At 49.1% G+C, this 23221-nt stretch overlaps 1 protein-coding gene and 1 pseudogene across 2 annotated transcripts; both read right to left on the bottom strand.

The window, feature by feature from the left end:
• Window positions 1-4844: 4844 nt before the first annotated feature.
• LOC142912335 (cyclin-J-like) lies at window positions 4845-10298 on the bottom strand. Of its 2 annotated transcripts, none has more exons than XM_076060500.1 (6): window positions 10198-10298; window positions 9470-9680; window positions 9193-9305; window positions 7995-8166; window positions 6570-6729; window positions 4845-5072 (listed from the first exon to the last, which is right to left on the bottom strand). In XM_076060500.1, the coding sequence occupies exons 1-6, from the start codon at window positions 10261-10263 to the stop codon at window positions 4943-4945; spliced, it is 852 nt and encodes a 283-aa protein (XP_075916615.1). In that variant the 5' UTR covers window positions 10264-10298; the 3' UTR covers window positions 4845-4942. The 2 variants fall into 2 exon arrangements, with proteins under 2 accessions (XP_075916615.1, XP_075916616.1); XM_076060501.1 differs by having other exon boundaries at window positions 4988-5072; window positions 7940-8166.
• The window catches only part of LOC142912369 (uncharacterized), a 25243-nt pseudogene continuing 12313 nt past the window's right edge, over window positions 10292-23221 (bottom strand).

Raw genomic sequence — 23221 nt, 5'->3', positions numbered from 1 at the left:
GTGGTGACAGCACACGAGGTGACATCACACGTGGTGGTGACATCACACGTGGTGGTGACATCACACGTGGTGGTGACATCACACGTGGTGGTGACATCACACGTGGTGGTGACATCACACGTGGTGGTGACATCACACGTGGTGGTGACATCACACGTGGTGGTGACAACACACGAGGTGGTGACAACACACGTGGTGGTGACATCACACGTGGTGACAGCCTGCAGGGCAGCACACGAGGTCCCCGACTTACGACGGTCCCCGACTTACGACGATCCCCGACTTACGACGATCCCCGACTTACGCTATTTCGATCTTACGATCTTACGATAAGACAAAATTGTTAAAATATTTTAAATTTCGCGCGGCAGGCAAACGCAGCGACGTGCGAGGTACGAATCTTGGCGAGTACAGTACAACATACGATACGCTACGTTCAATGCATGTTTAAAGTTGTTATAGCTTAGATAGGATTGTTTCCTGGAAAAAACTTTATATTAAATTGCAGCTCATAGTCTAAGAATTAACCTTGTTTGTTTAACTTTACATTTCACTGTGCAATACAGTATTTTAATAAATACATGCGGTATATAGTTTATACAGTACTACTGTAAATTTTCTCTGTTTTTGCTAAATTATCACCATTCTGTAAGACTCCCGGATAGGCTAAGGACGATATTTTCGAGTTACGGTGTTGGTGGCTGTAACGCAACTCCGTCGTAAGTCGAGGACTACCCTGGAAACGCCTTACACACAATAACAACAACAACAACGTTTTATTCTTAAACAACGCCTTCTTATTTTAAAGTGCGCTAAAAGGTAAAGAAGAGGAAGACGAAGTCGAGTGGGCAACGGGAAGTGGACGATGTTTTGATCACAAGCTTTAAAGATTAATAATAATAACAATCATTAAATAGTTTATAACTCACCGCCGTGAGAGAAGGACGTGGCGCCTACTTCCCCGGCGAGGCGAATCCACAATTTAGGGACCGCGGCGTTTCATTGACCTAGCCAAAAAAAACATTAAATTAAATAATCCGTCCATACAAAAAAATTGTAATTGCTTTAAAAGAGCCGTTTAATTGATTGTTTACTTTATAAATTAATCTTCAACGTGCTACTTTTTTTTGTGTGTGTGATGCTGTCCGTAACTCGTTAACACCACGCACACGGAGCAGGCGCGCCTCAGACACGCGGCGCCTGCTCGTCGCGCGAGACGATTCCGCAGTTTAGGGACCGCGGCGTTTTTCCCACCTGCACAAACATTTTTAAAGATGCCGTCCATAAATCTTATTTTTAATTGCTGGAAAGGAGGCAATGAATTGATTAATTGATGCCGATTTTAATACAGGATATGAATTGTCATAGCCTGTATTAAATGTAGTAGACTACATTTTTATTACAAGAATTTGACCACGACAGACAGAGGAATCAAGTTCGGTAAAAGCGTTGAAAAATTTAGAAGGGCAGAAATTACTCCATCGAGAACACAACATTTTAATTCAAACCCAGTAAACATGCAACGCTGAGCCAACGTTGGCATTTGGTTAACATAAATGTACACACACAGTGTGATTAACATGGTGTACACACACAGTGTGATGAACATAGGTGTACACACACACAGTGTGATTAACATGGTGTACACACACAGTGTGATTAACATAGGTGTACACACACACAGTGTGATTACCATAGGTGTACACACACACAGTGTGATTAACATAGGTGTACACACACAGTGTGATTAACATAGGTGTACACACACAGTGTGGTTAACATAGGTGTACACACACACAGTGTGATTAACATGGTCTACACACACAGTGTGATTAACATGGTGTACACACACAGTGTGGTTAACATAGGTGTACACACACAGTGTGATTAACATAGGTGTACACACACAGTGTGATTAACATAGGTGTACACACACAGTGTGATTGACATGGTGTACACACACAGTGTGATTAACATGGTGTACACACACAGTGTGATCAACATGGTGTACACACACAGTGTGATTAACATGGTGTACACACACAGTGTGATTAACATGGTGTACACACACACAGTGTGATTAACATAGGTGTACACACACAGCGTGGTTAACATGGTGTACACACACAGTGTGATTAACATGGTGTACACACACAGTGTGATTAACATAGGTGTACACACACACAGTGTGATTAACATAGGTGTACACACACACAGTGTGATTAACATGGTGTACACACACAGTGTAATTAACATGGTGTACACAGACACACAGTGTTACTATTATGATGGGCTCATCTTGCCTTAGCAGTATCGTGGCATCAGACGCTGAGTTTGTATTGTGTTTTTCTCGAGCTGCTTTGAATTAGCCCAGCTAATTGACCCCGCGGTGTGAAAGTGGCAACTCTACATGTGTGGCTTGCCAGAGGCAGTCTTCACTGCAGTGAGCATTGGTGATAATGATACCACACTGATGAGTCTGATCAATGACTACATGGGCCTAGAGTTACCCATCTCTGTATTGGTGGTGATACCACACTGATAAGTCTGATCAATGACTACATGGGCCTAGAGTTACCCATCTCTGTATTGGTGATGATACCACACTGATGAGTCTGATCAATGACTACATGGGCCTAGAGTTACCCATCTCTGTATTGGTGATGATACCACACTGATGAGTCTGATCAATGACTACATGGGCCTAGAGTTACCCATCTCTGTATTGGTGCTACCTGACAGTCGGTCAGATTTGCTCAGATTTATTTTGACAGTGACCAAAGGTAAGAGAACCACAATGCACTGCTTAAGAAGAAACCGTTCGTGTTTATTTGCAAGTAAAACATGATTTTACAACCTGCGCTGTTATGATCGGATTTTTTCGTCAATTACAGGTTTAAATACTATTTGTTGGTGATATTAAAGGAATTACCAACACTGGATCAGGACCATAAATACGAATATCATGCCATGATCGTTTGAGCAGGAAGACAGTTTTATCAGTAACATAATTTTTTTCTAAATTAATAGTCTAAAACAATGAATGATTCCCTTGTCTCACATGCAAGAGATAATTCTGAATCTAAATGCTGTCACCCAGTCACACACAGGATTAAATGTGCCCATTTAAAGTGTACATAATTATCCACAATGAAATTACAGCAGTACACCTGTCCGTAGCAGCATCTTTCACATGTCGATGCAGAAAACTGCGAACTTGACTTTGCCATCCCTACAATTACACGTAATTTCATTAATACACATTCTTTCTGAGAGATGCATAAGTGACAAGGTCGCAATATATAAAAACAAGTAGCAGACACAGTTCGCACTGTTTAATGGAAGTGTCTGGGTGGCTTTGGGCTAACACTATGCCCCGCAACAGAGACATGAGATTGGTACAAATTCCACGCATGGTTATTTTTTTCTCCTCAATTATTTTAACGGCTAAACAGATGGCACATTATGTTCAGTGTATTTGGTAATGTTGTTCAGTGTAGCGCAGTGATAAAAGTGTCCAACCTATAACCAGATAGTCGCCAGTTCAATTCGCACACAGAGGTGGATTCTACAATTATTCCAGTTTAACACGTAGGCTTTCGCGACCAATTATTCCTCCGGGATTGACGCAGTAAGTACCGCTTTGTGGAACGGCAACGATCGCTTCACAGACATGTCCTTAAAAAATACCTTCATTAGCTGAGAAACTCCCGTGAAAATAAGCATCAACCAATGCTCACTTAGGCTTGAAGACAATTCTTACTATGTCTCTTTGGCCATTTGAATTCATGGCCAAACATAAAATGGCCAGAGCGGAGCCGGGCCCCAACAGCGTGGCTTTTAACTGCAGGCCGACCCACTATTTGTCGGCGTTCGGCTGGCCACTTGACCAGCGGAAGTCGGTTTGCGATATTCGCGGGATTGCGTGCGGCACGACGCCTCATTAATTGAAATTTGCAACCATCGCGAAGATTCTGCGACGCTTTCGTTGCCGGTAATCTACAGCTGACTCCAGCGCTGTCCTCCAGACAGTCTCGTCCCTTCACCTGATGAAGGCCGCTTGTGTTGTGGCCGAAACGTCGTGATTTTTGTTATTTAATTTTTGTCCTACGTGACTTTACCCAATAGAACCAAAGAGTATGAATCTACAGCCTCCTTGAACACCCCCCACCCCCACCCACAGCTTGCCGACCAAAGCTCTGACGAGCTGAGCTTTGACCGACAACTCGCTCCGTGTTCTGCATTCCTGAAATCGGTGCCCTGCCGAAAACGCAACAGCAATCACCGCACAGCCTGCCGATCTATCTGTTGTGCGGCTCGATGGCCAGGTTCCTGCTGACACGCGGCTTGCGCGGCCAAATCGTGGTCATCCCAAATGTTGCCAAGGGTCTCTTTGCTGCTCCTCCTGCTGCTGTTGTTGCTGCTGCTGCTGTGGCTGCTGCTGCTGTGGCTGCTGCTGTTGCTGCTGCTGTTGTTGTTGCTCTGGCTGCTGCTGCTGCTACTGTGGCTGTTGCTGTGGCTGCTGCTGTGGCTGCTGCTGCTGTGGCTGCTGCTGTTGCTGCTGCTGTTGTTGCTGTGGCTGCTGCTGCTGCTACTGTGGCTGTTGCTGTGGCTGCTGCTGTGGCTGCTGCTGCTCCTCCTGCTGCTGTTGCTCCTGCTGCTGTTGTTGTTGTGGGTGCTGTTGCTGTTGCTGTGGTTTCTGCTGCTGCTGCTGTTGCTGCTGCTGCATCATTTGTTGCTGTTGTTGCTGCTGTGGCTGCTGCTGTGGCTGCTGCTGTTGCTGCTGCTGCTGTTGCTGCTGTTGCTGCTGCTGCTGTTGCTGCTGCTGCTGTTGTTGCTGCTGTTGCTGCTGCTGTTGCTGCTGTTGCTGTTGTTGCTGCTGCTGTTGCTGCTGCTGTTGCTGCTGTTGCTGCTGCTGCTGTAGTGGCTGTGGCTGTTGCTGCTACTGCTGTTGAGTTGACTGGTGAAGAGGCACACGTGGTATGGCTGAGGCTGAGTGGAAGGGCTGCTCAGAGTGGACAGCAGGATTTTCCTGAAGCTCCATGACCTGCTTCCTGTTGAAGTTGTATTTACTGAAGAGTTCGAACACAGGGGGAGGACGTAGAGTTAGAACAGACACACAGGTCCATGCCTGTGTGTCTCATCATGTTAGGTTCAAGCCCATCTTGACACGCACAGGTCCATGCCTGTGGGTCTAATCATGTTAGGTTCAAGCCCATCTTGACACACACAGGTCCATGCCTGTGGGTCTAATCATGTTAGGTTCAAGCCCATCTTGACACACACAGGTCCATGCCTGTGTGTCTAATCATGTTAGGTTCAAGCCCATCTTGACAGGTTCAAGCCATCTTGTGATCCTTGAACCCAATATCACACCGTGCTCTTGACAGCAATATAATTATTTAACATCAATAAAAACACATGGGATGTACTGCAGTAATTAACACCGCCGCATAGTACTGTCGTTTGTAGTAGTTTGTTCTCAATATAGCATAAGTGGAAACAACCCTGGGGCAAAATCTGAAAACCGTACTCCCCAATCTCTAAAAATTAAGAGCGTGCAACTTAATGTTGTTATGTTTAAATAACGGTCGCTAAGCACAGGCCCAAAATACTAAGAAGCCAGCAACAGCACTGTGAGAATGTCTAATCGTTTAGCGTTCATCTGCTTATTTAATTCAGCAAGGTGATGAGAAACCTCAACCATAAGGGCCCATCTACGAATGAGTCACAAGGCACCATGGGTAATGCTGGAGCGCCTCACCGAGTCTCAGGGCATCCGTGATGGACTAGGACGTGAAATTCGCACGCACAGGAATCCACATATCAGCTTCATTTAGTCGTCATGGATATTGTTTAAAATATTTGCCATCTGTTGCACAATGGCATACTCTTTTCGATTTGAAGCTTTCGTGACTGCAAGGATTAATCTTCTTTGGTTCTTTCGGTAAAGTCACCACCACGTAGAATGAGAATAAAATAATAAAATAACACAATAAAATTATCACGACGTTTCAGCCACAACGCAAACAGGTCTGTACCATTCACCTGAAGACGGCCGCTTGCGTTGTGGCCGAAACGTCGTGAGAATTTTATTATTTTATTTTATTATTTTATTCTCACTCTACGTGGTGGTGGTGACTTTACCGAAAGAACCAAAGAAAATGGCATACTCGTTGTTTTTAGTAGCCTCTCGTCATGCCAACTTGACAACAGTATTTGTCCTCTGGAGATACTGGCCTCCACCGTGTGAATGTTGAATCGACACGACTACCTCGGTCCCACCGACATCCCTCATTTGATCTGGGAGACAACTTTCACTTTGACTAACAGTTAATCTTAAAGCAGTGATGGTTTGGGCAGCAGTGATGGTTTGGGCAGCGACGCATAACCTGTATTCAATTTCCCTTGGGTAAATTCGGCTTTAACGGGTAACCGGTATTGGTTTGTAAACATAAATTGTGGAGAGAAAAGAGCACGTTGCTACCTCGTGAGCCACAACTCAGCCTTAATAGGTCTCTTAAACGGTCACTTAGGAGAGCTTTGTGTTGTTTTGTCGTGCAAATCACCAAATCAGCTGCTCCACGCACGGCAGGATCACCTCCCAGGCAAGGCCAGTGAAGTGTTGCATGTACAGAGTCCACGCAGAGGGCAGCTTCACTTCTATACGGGCCAATGCTATGCTTGCAGCCGCCACCACGGATGGACGGAAACTCAGGAATACGTGGTCTGCATACACACAAACAAAGACAAAAACCCTCCGTTTAGCCTTAACAGACTGTTGGGGCAAGTGCTGCTAGCGAGTAGCAGCACCTATGAAGGTCGGCACTGTGGCACACGAGGGGGTGGGTGGCCAGCACCACGCCCGGCCGCCTTTGTCTCCACAGTGCTGGCGATGTTTACACACCACATTGAGTTACTCATTTGAGGCCGAGTCGACCTAGGGGAGGCCCAGGACCGGTTCAGATGATCGTCACCGGTGATAGCCGTGAGCAGGCGTTGGACCAGGGTGTCCAGGGTCGTAGCTGCAGCGTAGCGCTAACCGCTACGCCACCTCTACCCTGCACACAGGAATGACAGGCAGGCACACACACAGACGCTTAAACGCACAAGCACCCAGTGAACGAGGAACGTTGGGCCAACGGCACCCTGAACATTTGAACAACATTCCGACTAAAATTTTTATTTAAAGCTTTCATGACTGCAGTAATTCATATTCTTAGCTCTTTCGGTAAAGTCACGTTGAAGGGAAACAATAAAATAATAAAACATATAAAACTATAAAAATTCTCACGACGTTTCGACCATAACACAAACGGTCATCATCAGGTGTGAAAACCAACGGCAAGAAACATTTGAAAGAAGTGACGGTTCGCATCAATTTATTTATTTTATTAACGTGTTTGTTTTATTTATTTATAAAACGTCAGCGCCACGCGCAGCGATTTGGCAGTTTATTTAGAAGGACTAGTCCATCTATGTTCTGAAAAGAGGAGAGGCGAGACGAAAAATTAATGTATGCTGTCTGAAAGTCACAGTAAGCGTGAACAATCAATTAAGACCTGTTCACGCTTACGGTGGCTTTCAGACAAGATACATTAATTTTTCGTCTCCCCCCTCCTCTTTTCAGAACATAGATGGACTAGTCCTTCTAAATAAACTGCCAAATCGCTGCGCGTGGCGCTGACGTTTTTTAATAAATAAAAACACTGTTTAAAAATAAATTAATTAATGCAAACCGACACACCTGATGATGACCGTTTGTGTTATGGTCGAAACGTCGTGATAATTTTTATAGTTTTATATCATTTTATTATTTTATTGTTTCCCTTCAACGTGACTTTACCGAAAGAGCTAAGAATATCAACATTCCGACGTTGGACAAAAAAAATATATATTCGGTGACGTTTCAGGCACTGCCCCTTCTGTCGCCGGTCACCTTAGCGCTGCAAGGCCGGTGCCTACGAAACGCTCCTCTACAGCTCTGCGAGCACCTTGCAGAGCGAGCTGAAGGAAGTGGGCCGTGTACTTGGTCGTGTACGCGTGCCGGTAGGACGAGCCTCCAGCCGGGGCGTCCTCACGCCGCGACAGCCACAGGAAGTAGTCCACGAAGTGCGCCGCTGTGGGCGTGCACAGGTTCCAGTCGAGTGTACGCAGCAGCAGGAACTGTGCAGGGGGGAGGCAGACGGGAGAGTGGGCTGGCACGGCACAGCTGCCACCACTCCGTGAAGCATTCAGTCCGCCACGCTGCTGTGTGTTGCCTGGAGGGTTTATTTAACTAGTCGGGTTTGGTGCATGGCTCGCAAAACAGTTCAAATGTCTGGTCAAGGAGTCAACTCGGCCCCTTCGTCTGCACGGGTAATTGCAATGACCATCATATTAAATTTCGATTTGAAGCTTTCGTGACTTGCAAGGATTAATCTTCTTTGGTTCTTTCGGTAAAGTCACGTAGAATGAGAATAAAATAATAAATTGATAAAATAACACAATAATATTCTCATTATTGTGTTATTTTATTTTATCAATTTATTATTTTATTCTCATTCTACGTGACTTTACCGAAAGAACCAAAGAAGACCATCATATTCTTTTGAGTCTTTCGGTAAAGCCACGTAGATTTGAAAAATTAATAAAAAATATCACGACGTTTCCATCGCAACGCAAGCAAATCGTCACGGGGTGATTGTTTTATCGAGAGACTGAGCCCCACCATAGGAAGGGAGAATTTCCTGCACTTGTTCCAGCGTCGTGCAAATAAATGAGCACCACTCCACGTTCATTTGTCAGGTCTGCTGTGGTAATGTTATTCCGCAGCTTTTGCCTTCCTGTTATCTAGTAAGAAGACACGCTTCTATATTCAAATTCGGGCTGTACATTCAAATTGTCTACAGAATAATTAGTTGGCATGAAACAGAGATGATGTGTTCATACTCTTTGGGTCTTTGATGTTTCGATCGCAACACAATCAATCACCTGAAGACGACTGCTTGTGTTGCCATCGAAACGTCGTGATTTTTTGCATTATTTTTCCATCTATGTGACTTTACCGACAGACCCACAGAGTAAGATTGTAAAGTAACAAGACAAAACAATTGGTTCCTTGAATCAAATCGCGACCTTGAATCATGACAATGCACGGAACGGTTCTGGGGTGAAACATTGCATGCCGAATTAATAGGGGCATGCAGCTACCTCCGTCTGTTGCAATTCCTCCTTGGACAGACTCAACCCTTGCTTGGTCATCACCTCCAGCCGGTTCACCCAGTCCAGTCGCGGCACCTGCTCATCCATCTCCTCGAACTTGGCTGCGCAGGGTGTCAGGGACACGCATGCCGACGGTGAACAAGCGACGAAGCGTACGAGCGAGAGATGAGCGAGTGATCGAGTGATCGGGCGGGTGATCGGGGGATCGAGAGATGAGCGAGTGATCGGGTGGGTGGGTGGGTGGGCACGTGACCGATTGACCGACCTGCTATAATGAGGTAGCAGATTGAGCAGGTGTAGAGGCAGCGGACGGTGATGTCGTGGCGGTCCATGAACACGTCTAACATTGCGATGGCCAGGTGGTGCGTGGCCACACCCAGCTGCAGGCACTCGCTCAGCGTTGCCAGGAGGTCGACGAAGTGGCGACGGAGGTGCAGCTGGGGCGAGCGTGCGCAAAACCGAGGCAGCGACAGCTCCTGCGAGGGGGAAAAAAAAACGAGGACGCGGGGGTTGGGAGGGCAGTTGGGACGCTGTGGAGTTGGTTCAAGAGGTCAAGAGGTGTTTTGAAACGATAATAGATTATTCTGGGGGTCTAAGGAGGCGACGCGCCCGGTTACGGTGGGCCACAGCATTTAACTTTCGCCGTCACGCAAACCAAGAATGACAAAAGCCACGGCCAAAATTGTCTCTCTGTTCAAGCGAGTGAAAAATGGCGAAGAACTCATTCGGTAGTCCTCAGCCTACGATGAAAAAAAACCACGAGGTGTGGAGATCCGTACCTCCAAAGCACAGCCACTTTTATTCTTCCACAAGGTACCGTATCGCTCGTGTTATAGTCCCCGGAGAGATAGGGGGCCGGGTCGACCCGCTGGCCAGGATTGAACTTGCAACCTCCTCGCTGCGAGTCGAGCACTCGAACGTACGTGCCGTGTAAATCAGTTCGTAGGATTTGCGTCTGCGTGTAGGAGGCCTATTGATGAGAGAGGCGGATACCTTCTCTCGAAGGACGCGGTAGATGTCATCTGCCAACTCGCCTTGCCACCACTCGCTTCTGTCCATGTCTTGGTCCGTCGCTCGCGCCTCGTGCTCAGGAGATTATTACTCGGACAGGCACGTGCTGGGTACACACAAGTGTTCACAAGTGGAGTTTATTACTCGGACAGGCACGTGCTGGGTGCACACAAGTGTTCACGAGTGGAGTTTATTACTTGGACAGGCACGTGCTGGGAACACACAAGTGTTCACGAGTGGTGTCTATTACTCGGACAAGCACGTGCTGGGTACACACAAGTGTTCACAAGTGGAGTTTATTACTTGGACAGGCACGTGCTGGGTACACACAAGTGGAGTTTATTACTTGGGCAGGCACGTGCTGGGTACACAGAAGTGTTCACGAGTGGAGTTTATTACTTGAGCAGGCACGTGCTGGGTGCACACAAGTGTTCACGAGTGGAGTTTATTACTTGGACAGGCACGTGCTGGGTACACACAAGTGATCACGAGTGGAGTTTATTACTCGGACAGGCACGTGCTGGGTACACACAAGTGTTCACAAGTGGTGGCCGTGAGCGGGAATCGAACTCGGGTCGCCGGATTCGTAGCGCGGCGTAGCGCTAACCGCTACACTACAATGAGTTACGCTTCCACACACACACACAGACACACACAGACACACACAGACACACACAGACACACACACACAGATACACAGACACACACACAGACAACGCTAACCGCGACACTACAATGCGTGACGCTTCCACGTGCGAGGGTCACGTGACAGATTTGACGTCACAGCTCACTTGCCGTGCAAAAAATAAATGCATTGAGCTCCCCCCACAAATAAAAGTGTATTTGTATAATGTTTGCATGGTGTACAGTCTGGAAAGTACCCACATGGCAAATTTCCAGTTTGTTGCATGTGGAGAAGTACAGAGAACACACACATTCACAACTTTGCATTTTGTATATATGGAGATTACCACAGGTTATGCCACGGACACTTCGTGCTCAACAGAGCATTAAGATTAAAGGCAGAATTTTCACAACACTTGGAAAAGAAACTACATTTGCAATTTTTTGCAAAAATAAGTAACACATTTTTCCACGCGTAAAAAAAAATCAATTATTGACACGTGTGCAAACTTCATAATGTATTTGCTTGAGCAACACCGATAACATTATTGACGAAATCTTAAAAGTGCTCATGCTTACCGGCTTCCAAACGTCTCAAGCTCACACCCTACCCCCCGCTATGCATGTGGAATAATGTAAAAAATGTGTCCCGTTATGATGAAAAACAAAACAAAGTCTTACCAAACACTGTCCATTATTACACGGCGGGAAGGGAAATCGTTCAAGTAACAAACCGTGATTGTTTTAACGCCTCAATATGTCACGATATAGTCTAAATACAGCAAGTCTCAAGTCTTTCACGGTAACTACGGACGGAGCGGGCAGCACGCAGCCACGTGGGAGTCGTCACGTGACGCAGCCGCCGACTCCCAGGACTCTCCACGCCTCGGAAGTGCTGCTGAGCGCCGGAAGCCGGAGGTGACGCGTCATCCGTGAGCCAGGGACTCCTGATTGGATGAGGTGTGGGCGTGGCCGCACCCGAGGGGGAGGCGACGGCCAGGGGATAAAGGGGGGGGGAGGGAAAGACACACAGAGACCCACACAGACAGCCACAGAGACCCACAGAGATCCACACAGACCCACATTCACAGAGACCCACACAGACCCACATAGGCCCACAGAGACCCATACTCAAGAGACCCACACCCACAGAGACCCACACTCACAGAGACCCACACAGACCCACAGAGACCCACACTCACAGAGACCCACACAGACCCACGCTCACAGAGACCCACACAGACCCACACTCACAGAGACCCACACTCACAGAGACCCACACAGACCCACAGAGACCCACACTCACAGAGACCCACACAGACCCATACTCACAGAGACCCACACAGACCCACACTCACAGAGACCCACACTCAGAGACCCAAACAGACCCATACTCACAGAGACCCATACTCACAGAGACCCACACAGACCCACAGAGACCCACACTCACAGAGACCCACACTAACAGAGACCCACACAGACCCACATAGACCCACACTCACAGAGACCCACACAGACCCACACAGACCCACACTCACAGAGACCCACACAGACCCACATAGACCCACACTCACAGAGACCCACACAGACCCACAGAGACCCACACTAACAGAGACCCACACAGACCCACATAGACCCACACTCACAGAGACCCACACAGACCCACATAGACCCACACTCACAGAAACCAACACAGACCCACAGAGACTCACACTAACAGAGACCCACACAGACCCACATAGACCCATACTCATAGAGACCCACATAGACCCACAGAGACCTCACAGAGACCCACACAGACCCACATATACCCATATTCATAGAGACCCACATAGACCCACAGAGACCCATACTCACAGAGACCCACACAGACCCACAGAGACCCACACTCACAGAGACCCACACAGACCCACACAGACCCACACTCACAGAGACCCACACAGACCCACATAGACCCACACTCACAGAGACCCACACAGACCCACAGAGACCCACACTAACAGAGACTCACACAGACCCACATAGACCCACACTCACAGAGACCCACACAGACCCACAGAGACCCACACTAACAGAGACCCACACAGACCCACACTCACAGAGACCCACACTCACAGAGACCCACACAGACCCACATAGACCCACACTCACAGAGACCCACACAGACCCACAGAGACCCACACTAACAGAGACCCACACAGACCCACATAGACCCATACTCATAGAGACCCACATAGACCCACACTCACAGAGACCCACACAGACTCACAGAGACCCATACTCACAGAGACCCACATAGACCCACAGAGACCTATACTCACAGAGACCCACACAGACCCACATATACCCATACTCATAGAGACCCACATAGACCCACAGAAACCCATACTCAAGAGACCCACACCCACAGAGACCCACACTCACAGAGACCCACACAGACCCACACAGACCCACACTCACAGAGACCCACACAGACCCACATAAACCCACACTCACAGAGACCCACACAGACCCACAGAGACCCACACTAACAGAGACCCACACAGACCCACATAGACCCACACTCACAGAGACCCACACAGACCCACAGAGACCCACACTAACAGAGACCCACACAGACCCACACTCACAGAGACCCACACTCACAGAGACCCACACAGACCCACATAGACCCACACTCACAGAGACCCACACAGACCCACAGAGACCCACACTAACAGAGACCCACACAGACCCACATAGACCCATACTCATAGAGACCCACATAGACCCACACTCACAGAGACCCACACAGACTCACAGAGACCCATACTCACAGAGACCCACATAGACCCACAGAGACCTATACTCACAGAGACCCACACAGACCCACATATACCCATACTCATAGAGACCCACATAGACCCACAGAGACCCATACTCAAAAGACCCACACCCACAGAGACCCACACAGACCCACAGAGACCCATACAGAGACCCACACAGACTCACAGAGACCCATACTCATAGAGACCCACACAGACCCACACTCACAAGAGACCCACACTCACAGAGACCCACACTCACACAGACCCACAGAGACCCATACTCACAGAGACCCACATAGACCCACACTCACAGAGACCCATACAGACCCACAGAGACCCACACTAACAGAGACCCACACAGACCCACATAGACCCATACTCATAGAGATCCACATAGACTCACAGAGACCCACACCCATAGAGACCCACACTCACAGAGACCCACACAGACCCAGACTCACAGAGACCCACATAGACCCACACTCAAAGAGACCCACACAGACTCACAGAGACCCATACTCATAGAGACCCACACAGATCCACACTCACAAGAGACCCACACTCACAGAGACCCCCACTCACAGAAACCCACACCCACAGAGACCCATACTCATAAAAAAAACCCACACAGACCCACACTAACAGAGACCCACACTCACAGAGACCCACACTCACAGAGACCCATACAAACCCACAGAGACCCACACAAACCCACAGAGACCCACACTCACAGAGACCCACACCCACAGAGACCCATACTCACAGAGACCCACAGAGACCCACACAGACCCACACTCACAAAGACCCACACAGACCCACACTCACAGAGACCCACACTCACAGAGACCCACAGAGATCCACACTAACAGAGACCCACACTAACAGAGACCCACACTAACAGAGACCCACACTAACAGAGACCCACACTCACAGAGACCCACAGAGACCCACACTCACAGAGACCCACACTCACAGAGACCCACACTCACAGAGACTCACAGAGACCCACACTAACAGAGACCCACACAGACCCACAGAGACCCACACTCACAGAGACCCACACCCACAGAGACCCATACTCACAGATACCCACAGAGACCCACACAGACCCACACTAACAGAGACCCACACAGACACACACTAACAGAGACCCACACTAACAGAGACCCACACTAAGAGACTCACAGAGACCCACACTAACAGAGACCCACACTAACATAGACCCACAGAGACCCACACTCACAGAGACCCACAAAGACCCATACTCTTAGAGACTCACAGAGACCCACAGAGACCCACACTAACAGAGACCCACACAGACCCACATAGACCCATACTCATAGAGACCCACAGAGACCCACACTAACAGAGACCCACACTAACAGAGACCCACAGAGACTCACACTCACACAGACCCACACTCACAGAGACTCACAGAGACCCACACTAACAGAGACCCACACTAACAGAGACCCACAGAGACTCACACTCACAGAGACCCACACTCACAGAGACTCACAGAGACCCACACTAACAGAGACCCACACTAACAGAGACCCTAAGTAAAACTAAACTAAGTGTATTGCCACCAGGGTGTAAGGGGCCCCCCACTGAGCTGCTGTGCCAATCTTGGTCCACGCGAGCGGCCTGCCCTGCACCAAGTGAAAGCAGCTCCGTCCGGTCGCTCGTCACGTGGAAACGGCGTTAGAGCGGCCAGGAGAATAATCCTCGCACTCTTAAGACGCACCGCTCAGATCGCTAGGGATGGGTTAGCGCATCTCCCACGTGCGTGTGAACATACACAGAGGGTGGACGTGGATGTAAGATAATTTTGTCGTGACGGTGGTCGCAGCTGCTGCGAGCTGCTAAGAGACACTTGCCCCTACAGTCTGTTAGAGGGCCACACGGGGGGCCTTCACTGGAGGGGTTTGCTTTGCCACACCACCGCTCCCCACACACACACACGGTGAACTCGTAAAGTGATGACAGGAAACGATGAGGTAAAATGTGCAAAAGTTTAATATATTAAACGGCAATAAACGCATTCAAGAGTGCGAGTGAGGTAAAAAAATAGAATTTCTACATTGAGGTAAACATTTTTTTTATATTCTGAGGTAAAAGCAAATCTTTTTTACATTGAGGTAAAAAAATAACATTCTGAGGTTAATTTTGTTATAAACATTCTGAGGTAGACAAAAAAATATTTTGAAGATTACGAGGAACATTTTTTTTACATTCTGAGGTAAAAACATGAACATTAAATTGTCCTTAAGGAGACATAAATTAACAAACGCTCTCTGTGTATCTATCTGTCTCTCTCTGTCTCTCTGTGTATCTGTGTCTGTGTGTGTCTGTGTGTCTGTGTATCTGTCTCTCTGTGTGTTTCTGTGTGTGTATCTCATCTCAGTCAGTCGACCCGTGGCACCTGGGTCTGCCCCGTGACCTCCTGCCAGCGGTCGTTCGACACTTCACGTGGCCTCAAGGTGCACATGTCCTGGCACAAGCGTCGTGGTGACGCGATTCGCCACTTAGTGGCGAATGGCAGTTGTTGTTATTGTTGTGCATGTCTGTGTGTGTGTCTGTGTGTCTGTGTATTTTGTACCATCGGACACTCCACCCCCACAACTCCCAATCGGTGATGGGGCAGTTGTGGAGAGAGTGGAGAGTTTCCCATACCTGGGCAGTGTGCTTATGATTGGCTCCAGTTTAACAGCAGAGGTCTCACTCCGAATCAGTCGAGCGGCAATATCTTTTCATCGGTTGCGTAACGCTGTGTGGAAGCTACCTGGTCTGTCGCTCCGCACTAAGCTTCAGGTCCTCTCGGCCACGGTCATTCCCTCCCTTCTCTACGCTTGCGAAACGTGGACCCCCCTAATGGAACATCTTCGCCGGTTAGAAACATTTAGGCTGGCCTGCCTACGATCCATCCTGGGTTTAACCAGACTGGATTGTGTGAGGAGCTCACAAATCCTTGAAAGATCTGGGCAAGGTCCCATCGGTGAGCTCCTCCAGCGGGCAAGGCTGCGATGGCTGGGTCATGTAGCCCGCATACCCTGCCACCGCATGCCGAAACAGCTTTTGTTCGGCCGGATTGAGGGGGCTAAGCGGGTGCGGCACGGGTTAGAGAAGAGATGGAGTGATGTGGTACAGGAGGACGTGGAGCTGAGTGGACTTGCCGATGACTGGTACCAGCGGTGTCAAGATCGGCCTCTGTGGAATAGGCTCGTGAAGGATGCTACTGGGCAGTTGGAGGTAGTCGCACTCCAACAACAATGGAGGGCGGAGGAGCGATGCTCAGAACAACGAGCGGAGCGCCGGGTGGCTAAAGCACAGCAGGTTGGCACAGTAGGGGGCACAGGTGGTGCATCAGCCAGTCATCTCAGTCAGTCGACCCGTGGCACCTGGGTCTGCCCCGTGACCTGCCAGCGGGCGTTCTGCACTTCACGTTGCCTCAGGGTACACATAGCCTGGCACAAGCGTCGTGGTGACGTCACCGCCACTTAGTGGCGAATGGCGGTTGTTGTTGTGTCTGTGTGTGTGTCTGTGTGTGTCTGTGTGTGTGTCGTGTCAGGACAGGAACGTGTGCACCACAGAGTGGATCTCCCTGCGGCAGAGTGGGCAGGCCATGCCACGCCGCTGCAGCTCCAAGGCGCAGCGGCGGCACGTGGCAAGGTGACCGCTGTCGCCGTGAACTAACGTGCAGCTACGCGGCTCACTCCGGCACACCACGCACTCACCCACGACAACACCACCAGCACCACCCACACCACCAGCACCACCCACACCACCAGCACCACCCACACCACCAACCACACCAACAACACCAACACCACCACCCACACCAACACCACCACCCACACCACCACCATCACCCACACCAACACCACCACCCACACCACCGCCACCACCACTGCCACCACCACCCACACCAACACCACCACCAACACCACCAACCACACCAACACCACCACCACCACCACTCACACCACCACCATCACAACCACCACCCACACCACCGCCACCACCACCCACACCACTACCACCACCACAACCACCCACACCACCACCCACACCACCACCACCACCACCCACACCAACAGCATCGCCACCGGTTGGAGCGCAAGATGGAGAGGAAGTGGTGGAGGTGGTGGTGACGTTGACACCGGCTGAAGGGAAAGAAAAAGAAGAGAGTGAGTGAGTGAATGTGTGAGTGTGTGAGTGAGTGTGTGACTGTATATGGGTAGCGGTAGTGTAGTAGTAGTTAGTGCTACGTCGCGCTATGAACCCGGGGAGGGAGTGAGAAGGAGGGAGTGAGGGGAACTTCACCTCGCCTGCTGTCGGCCGTCACTATGGAGAATGACTTCACGAACAGCGCTGCCACCGAGTGTCTGGAAGAAAGAGACAGGGAGATCCAGGCTGGGTTTGGATGCAGGCTCTATCTCCCGCCCCTCTCTCTCTCTCCACCCCTCTCTCTCTTGTGCTTGTTTATTTTTATTTCACTTTTTTATTATAATTTTTCTATCTATGTGACTTTAGTGAAAGAACCAAAGAATATTCACCCACTCAATCACTCGCCCACTCACTAAACAGCTCACCCATCCACTCAATAATTCACTCCCCCACTCGCCCTCCCACTCACTCACTAAATAACTCATCCGCTCACCCACACTCACTCACCCACCCACTCTCTCTCCACCCTCTTTGTATCTCCCTCACCTGGGATCTCTGAGTGAGAATCCCTCCACACCAAACACCTCCCCCAGGGGGTCCCCGCCACACCTCACCAGGTACGGCCTCTCTACATCGTAAAGTTGTCTCCGCTTGATGTATTGTCCCACGTAGTGGTGCGCCTATGTGGGACGCACACACACACACATGCACACACACACGCATGCATGCACACACACGAGTGGGTGACTGAGTGGGTGAGTAGGTGGGTGGGTAAGTGAGTGGGTGAGTGAGTGGATGAGTTAGTGAGTGGGTGGTTGAGTGATTGAGTGGGTGGGTAGGTGAGTGAGTGGGTGGTTGAGTGATTGAGTGGGTGAGTGGGTGGGTAGGTGAGTGAGTAGGTGAGTGAGTGGGTGTGTGGATCAGTGAGAGAATCAGTGAGTGGGTGGGTGGATCAGTGATTTAGTGGCATGGGCGGAAGAGATGGACTAGTCAGTGAGTGGATGGGTTAGAGGGTGAGTGGATGGGTTAGAGGGTGAGTAGAGTGAGTGGTTGGGTGAGTGGGTGGGTGAGTGTAACGTCTGTACTATGTTGAACTTCTTTCGCACCGCACGTAGCCATGTGTGATAATCCTGCAAATCCAAATTATACAGCAGGTGTCAGGGTCGCGATGGAATCCACGACCTCCTGTACACCAGGCGAGGTAGTCAACATCTCCTAGCCACGCAGATGATGATGGTGTTGGTGGTAGTGATGGGACCCACCTGCTCCCACGTGAATGTGTCGCCCTCGACACCGACCGACTGCAGCAGACGAAGCATCGCAGGCACCAGCTTCAGCTGCATCCCAGCGGACAGAGGCATCACGGAGCCACATGTCATCACTCACACAGACACAAAGGTCCCCCGTGTAGCCACGGCAGGCTATAGGGGCAAGTGCTGTTAGCGAAGAGAAGCACCTATCAAAGCTGCCGGCACTGTGGCACATGAGGGGGTGGGTGGCCAGCACCACGCCGAACCGCCTTTGTCTCCCCAGTGGCTTTGTTTACTACGACACACCGCTACACCAGCTACTCTTTTGAGTCAACCTAGGGGAGGCCCAGGACCGATTGTAGTGTATAGTAGTGTATATTACATTGTAGTGTATAGTAGTGCATAGTGCATAGTAGCGTATAGTACTGTAGTTTATAGTAGTGTAGGGTATAGTGAGTGTATAGTAGTGTAGTGTATAGTAATGTAGTGCATAGTAGTGTAGTGTATAGTAATTGTAGTGTATATTTGTGTATAGTGTACAGTGTATAGTTGTGTAGTGTATAGTAATGTAGTGTATAGTTGTGTATAGTGTACAGTGTATAGTTGTGTAGTGTATAGTAATGTAGTGTATAGTTGTGTATAGTATAGTGTACAGTGTATAGTGTACAGTGTATAGTAGTGTATAGTATAGCGTACAGTGTATAGTATAGTGTACAGTGTATAGTATAGTGTACAGTGTATAGTGTGCAGTGTATAGTGTACAGTGTATAGTATAGCGTATAGTATAGCGTACAGTGTATAGTAGTGTACAGTGTATAGTAGTACACAGAGCACCGGTGAGCCCCCCCTAAAAGCGACTCACCAGAATGTTCCTGTGAGCTCCAGCAGCGGCCAGAGACAACCTGGAGTCACCGGCACTCATCACGGCAGCGGCCAGAGACAACCTGGAGTCACCGGCACTCATCACGGCAGCTGTGGAGACAGCAGGAAGACAGCGACACTCGTCACGGCAGCTGTGGAGACAGCAGGAAGACAGCGACACTCGTCACGGCAGCTGCGGAGACAGCAGGAAGACAGCGACACTCGTCACGGCAGCTGTGGAGACAGCAGGAAGACAGCGACACTCGTCACGGCAGCTGCGGAGACAGCAGGAAGACAGCGACACTCGTCACGGCAGCTGTGGAGACAGCAGGAAGACAGCGACACTCGTCACGGCAGCTGTGGAGACAGCGACGTGGTGGGGGGGGGGGGGGGGGTGAGTAATGCTCAGCCGCCGGGCACGGCTGACGACCACCTCGTGGGGACCGCCTGTGTGGTGAGTCTGTGGGTCTCTGTGTGAGTCTGTGGGTCTCTGTGTGAGTCTGTGGGTCTCTGTGTGAGTCTGTGGGCCTATGGGTATCTGTGTGAGTCTTTGGGCCTCTGTCAGAGTAAATTGGTATCTGTGTGAGTCTATGGGTATCTGTGTGAGTCTGTGGGCCTCTGTCAGAGTAAATTGGTATCTGTGTGAGTCTATCAGTCTATGGGTCTCTGTGTGAGTCTGTGGGTCTCTGTCAGAGTAAACTGGTCTCTGTGTGGGTCTATGGGTCTCTGTGTGAATCTGTGGGCCTCTGTCAGAGTAAATTGATATTTGTGTGAGTCTATGGGTCTCTGTGTGAGTCTGTGGGCCTCTGTCAGAGTAAATTGGTATCTGTGTGAGTCTATCAGTCTATGGGTCTCTGTGTGAGTCTGTGGGTCTCTGTAAGAGTAAATTTGTCTCTGTGTGAGTCTATGGGTCTCTGTGTGAGTCTGTGGGTCTCTGTCAGAGTAAATTGGTCTCTGTGTGAGTATATGGGTCTATGTGTGAGTCTGTGGGTCTCTGTCAGAGTAAATTGGTCTCTGTGCAAGTCTATGGGTCTATGTGTGAGTCTGTAGGTCTCTGTCTGAGTAAATTGGTCTGTAGTGATAGCAAGTACCGCCACAGTCAGTATGCACTGCTGTAGTGATAGCAGTTACCACCACAGTAAGTATGCATTGCTGTAGTGAGAGCAGGATCCACCACAGTCGGTATGCACTGCTGTAGTAATAGTAAATAATGCTATCGAGTTGGTACATACCGCTATATAGAGTTAGTAGATACTAAAACAGTCAGACTATACCACTACAGTCAGCAAATACTGCTACAGTCAGCAGATACAACTACGGTCAGTAGCTACTAGAGTCAGTAGGCACTACTATAGAGTGAGTAGATACTGATATAGAGTTAGTAGTTACTACTATAGTCAGTGAATACTCCTATAGAGTCAGCAGATACTACTATACAGTTAGTCGTTACTACTATAGAGTCGGTAGACACTACAGCAGGGCCAGTAAATACTACTACGGTCAGTAGTTACTACAGTCAGTAAATACTACTAAACAGTCAGTAGCTACTACTGGCTCAGTAGATACTACTGTACAGTCAGTAGATACAACTACAGGGTCAAGAGATACTACTTATTCTGTTGTATGTAGGCTGTGTAGGTATATCCAGGACTAGCTGTTACTACCCGGCTTCGCCCGGGACTTGGATTCACCACACCCGGCCGCCTTTGTCTCCCCAGTGGCGATGTTCACACACCACAGCAGTTACTCGTTAGAGGCTGAGTCGACCTAGGGGAGGCCCAGGACCGGTTCAAATAATTGTCACCGGTGGTGGCCGTGAGCGGGAATCGAACTCGGGTCGCCGGGTTCGTAGTGTAGCGTAGCGCTAACCGCTACACTACAATGCGTTAGGCTTACACACACACAGACACACACACACACAGACACACACACAGACAACGCTAACCGCTACACTACAATGCGTGACGCTTCCACATACGAGGGTCACGTGACAGATCTGACGTCACAGCTCACTTGCCGTGCAAAAAAATATATACATTATTGAGCTCCCCCCCCCCCCGTTAAACAACACAAAAGTGTATTTGTATAATGTTTGCACGGTGTACAGTCTGGAAAGTACCTGAAGGCCGTCAATGTGTGTGTACACTGTGTGTGTGTACACTGTGTGTGTACATTGTGTACATTGTGTGTGTACACTATGTGTGTGTGTACATTGTGTGTGTGTGTACACTGTGTACAGACACTGTGTGTGTACACTGTGTGTGTGTACACTATGTGTATACACTGTGTGTGTGTACACTGCGTATGTGTACACTGTGTGTGTGTACAGTGTGTGTACACTGTGTGTGTGTACACTGCGTATGTGTACACTGTATGTGTGTACAGTGTGTGTACACTGTGTGTGTGTACATTGTGTGTACATTGTGTGTGTACACTGTGTGTGTGTACACTGTATACACTGTGTGTGTGTACACTGTGTGTGTACATTGTGTACATTGTGTGTGTACACTATGTGTGTGTGTACATTGTGTGTGTGTGTACACTGTGTACAGACACTGTGTGTGTACACTGTGTGTGTGTACACTATGTGTATACACTGTGTGTGTGTACACTGCGCATGTGTACACTGTGTGTGTACAGTGTGTGTACACTGTGTGTGTGTACACTGCGTATGTGTACACTGTGTGTGTGTACAGTGTGTGTACACTGTGTGTGTGTACATTGTGTGTACATTGTGTGTGTACACTGTGTGTGTACACTGTGTGTGTGTGTACACTGTATACACTGTGTGTGTACACGGTGTATGCCACTGTGTGTACACTGTGTGTGTGTATACATACACTGTGTGTACCCTGTGTGTGTACACTGGGTGTATACACTGTATGTACACCGTGTGTACACTGTGTATGTGTACACTGTGTATACCCTGTGTGTGTGTGTACACTGTGTATACACTGTGTATACACTGCAGTCACGAAAGCTTCGAATCAAGATTGCCTACAAACTACACAACTGAGATGACCCATCAATCATCGCCCCCTACTGACAGGCTCTTGTCCACATGCAGGCCGGTGCAGGGCCACCACCTTGTGCCACACAGGGGCAGCTGCTACTTGGGGATGTTTCAGACGAGGTACGACACGAAACTCTGAGTTGCTTAGGCGGTTAAGCAAGCACCGTGTAAATGCAATTATTATAACATAGTGAATGCTTGGGGGCTTATTGTCTCTCGCTCCTGGTTAAAGATCTACCCAACCCACAGGTCCACAAAGACTGGCCGCTCTTACCCTGCAG

The sequence above is a fragment of the Petromyzon marinus genome, unplaced genomic scaffold, assembly GCF_048934315.1.
Source record: "Petromyzon marinus isolate PM22_M1 ecotype Great Lakes invasive population unplaced genomic scaffold, UKy_Petmar_22M1.pri1.0 PM_G_Scaffold_2, whole genome shotgun sequence".
NCBI lineage: Eukaryota > Metazoa > Chordata > Hyperoartia > Petromyzontiformes > Petromyzontidae > Petromyzon > Petromyzon marinus.
The sequence above is the reverse complement of the archived record's forward strand: the minus strand, read 5'-3'. Positions and strand labels throughout refer to the sequence as shown.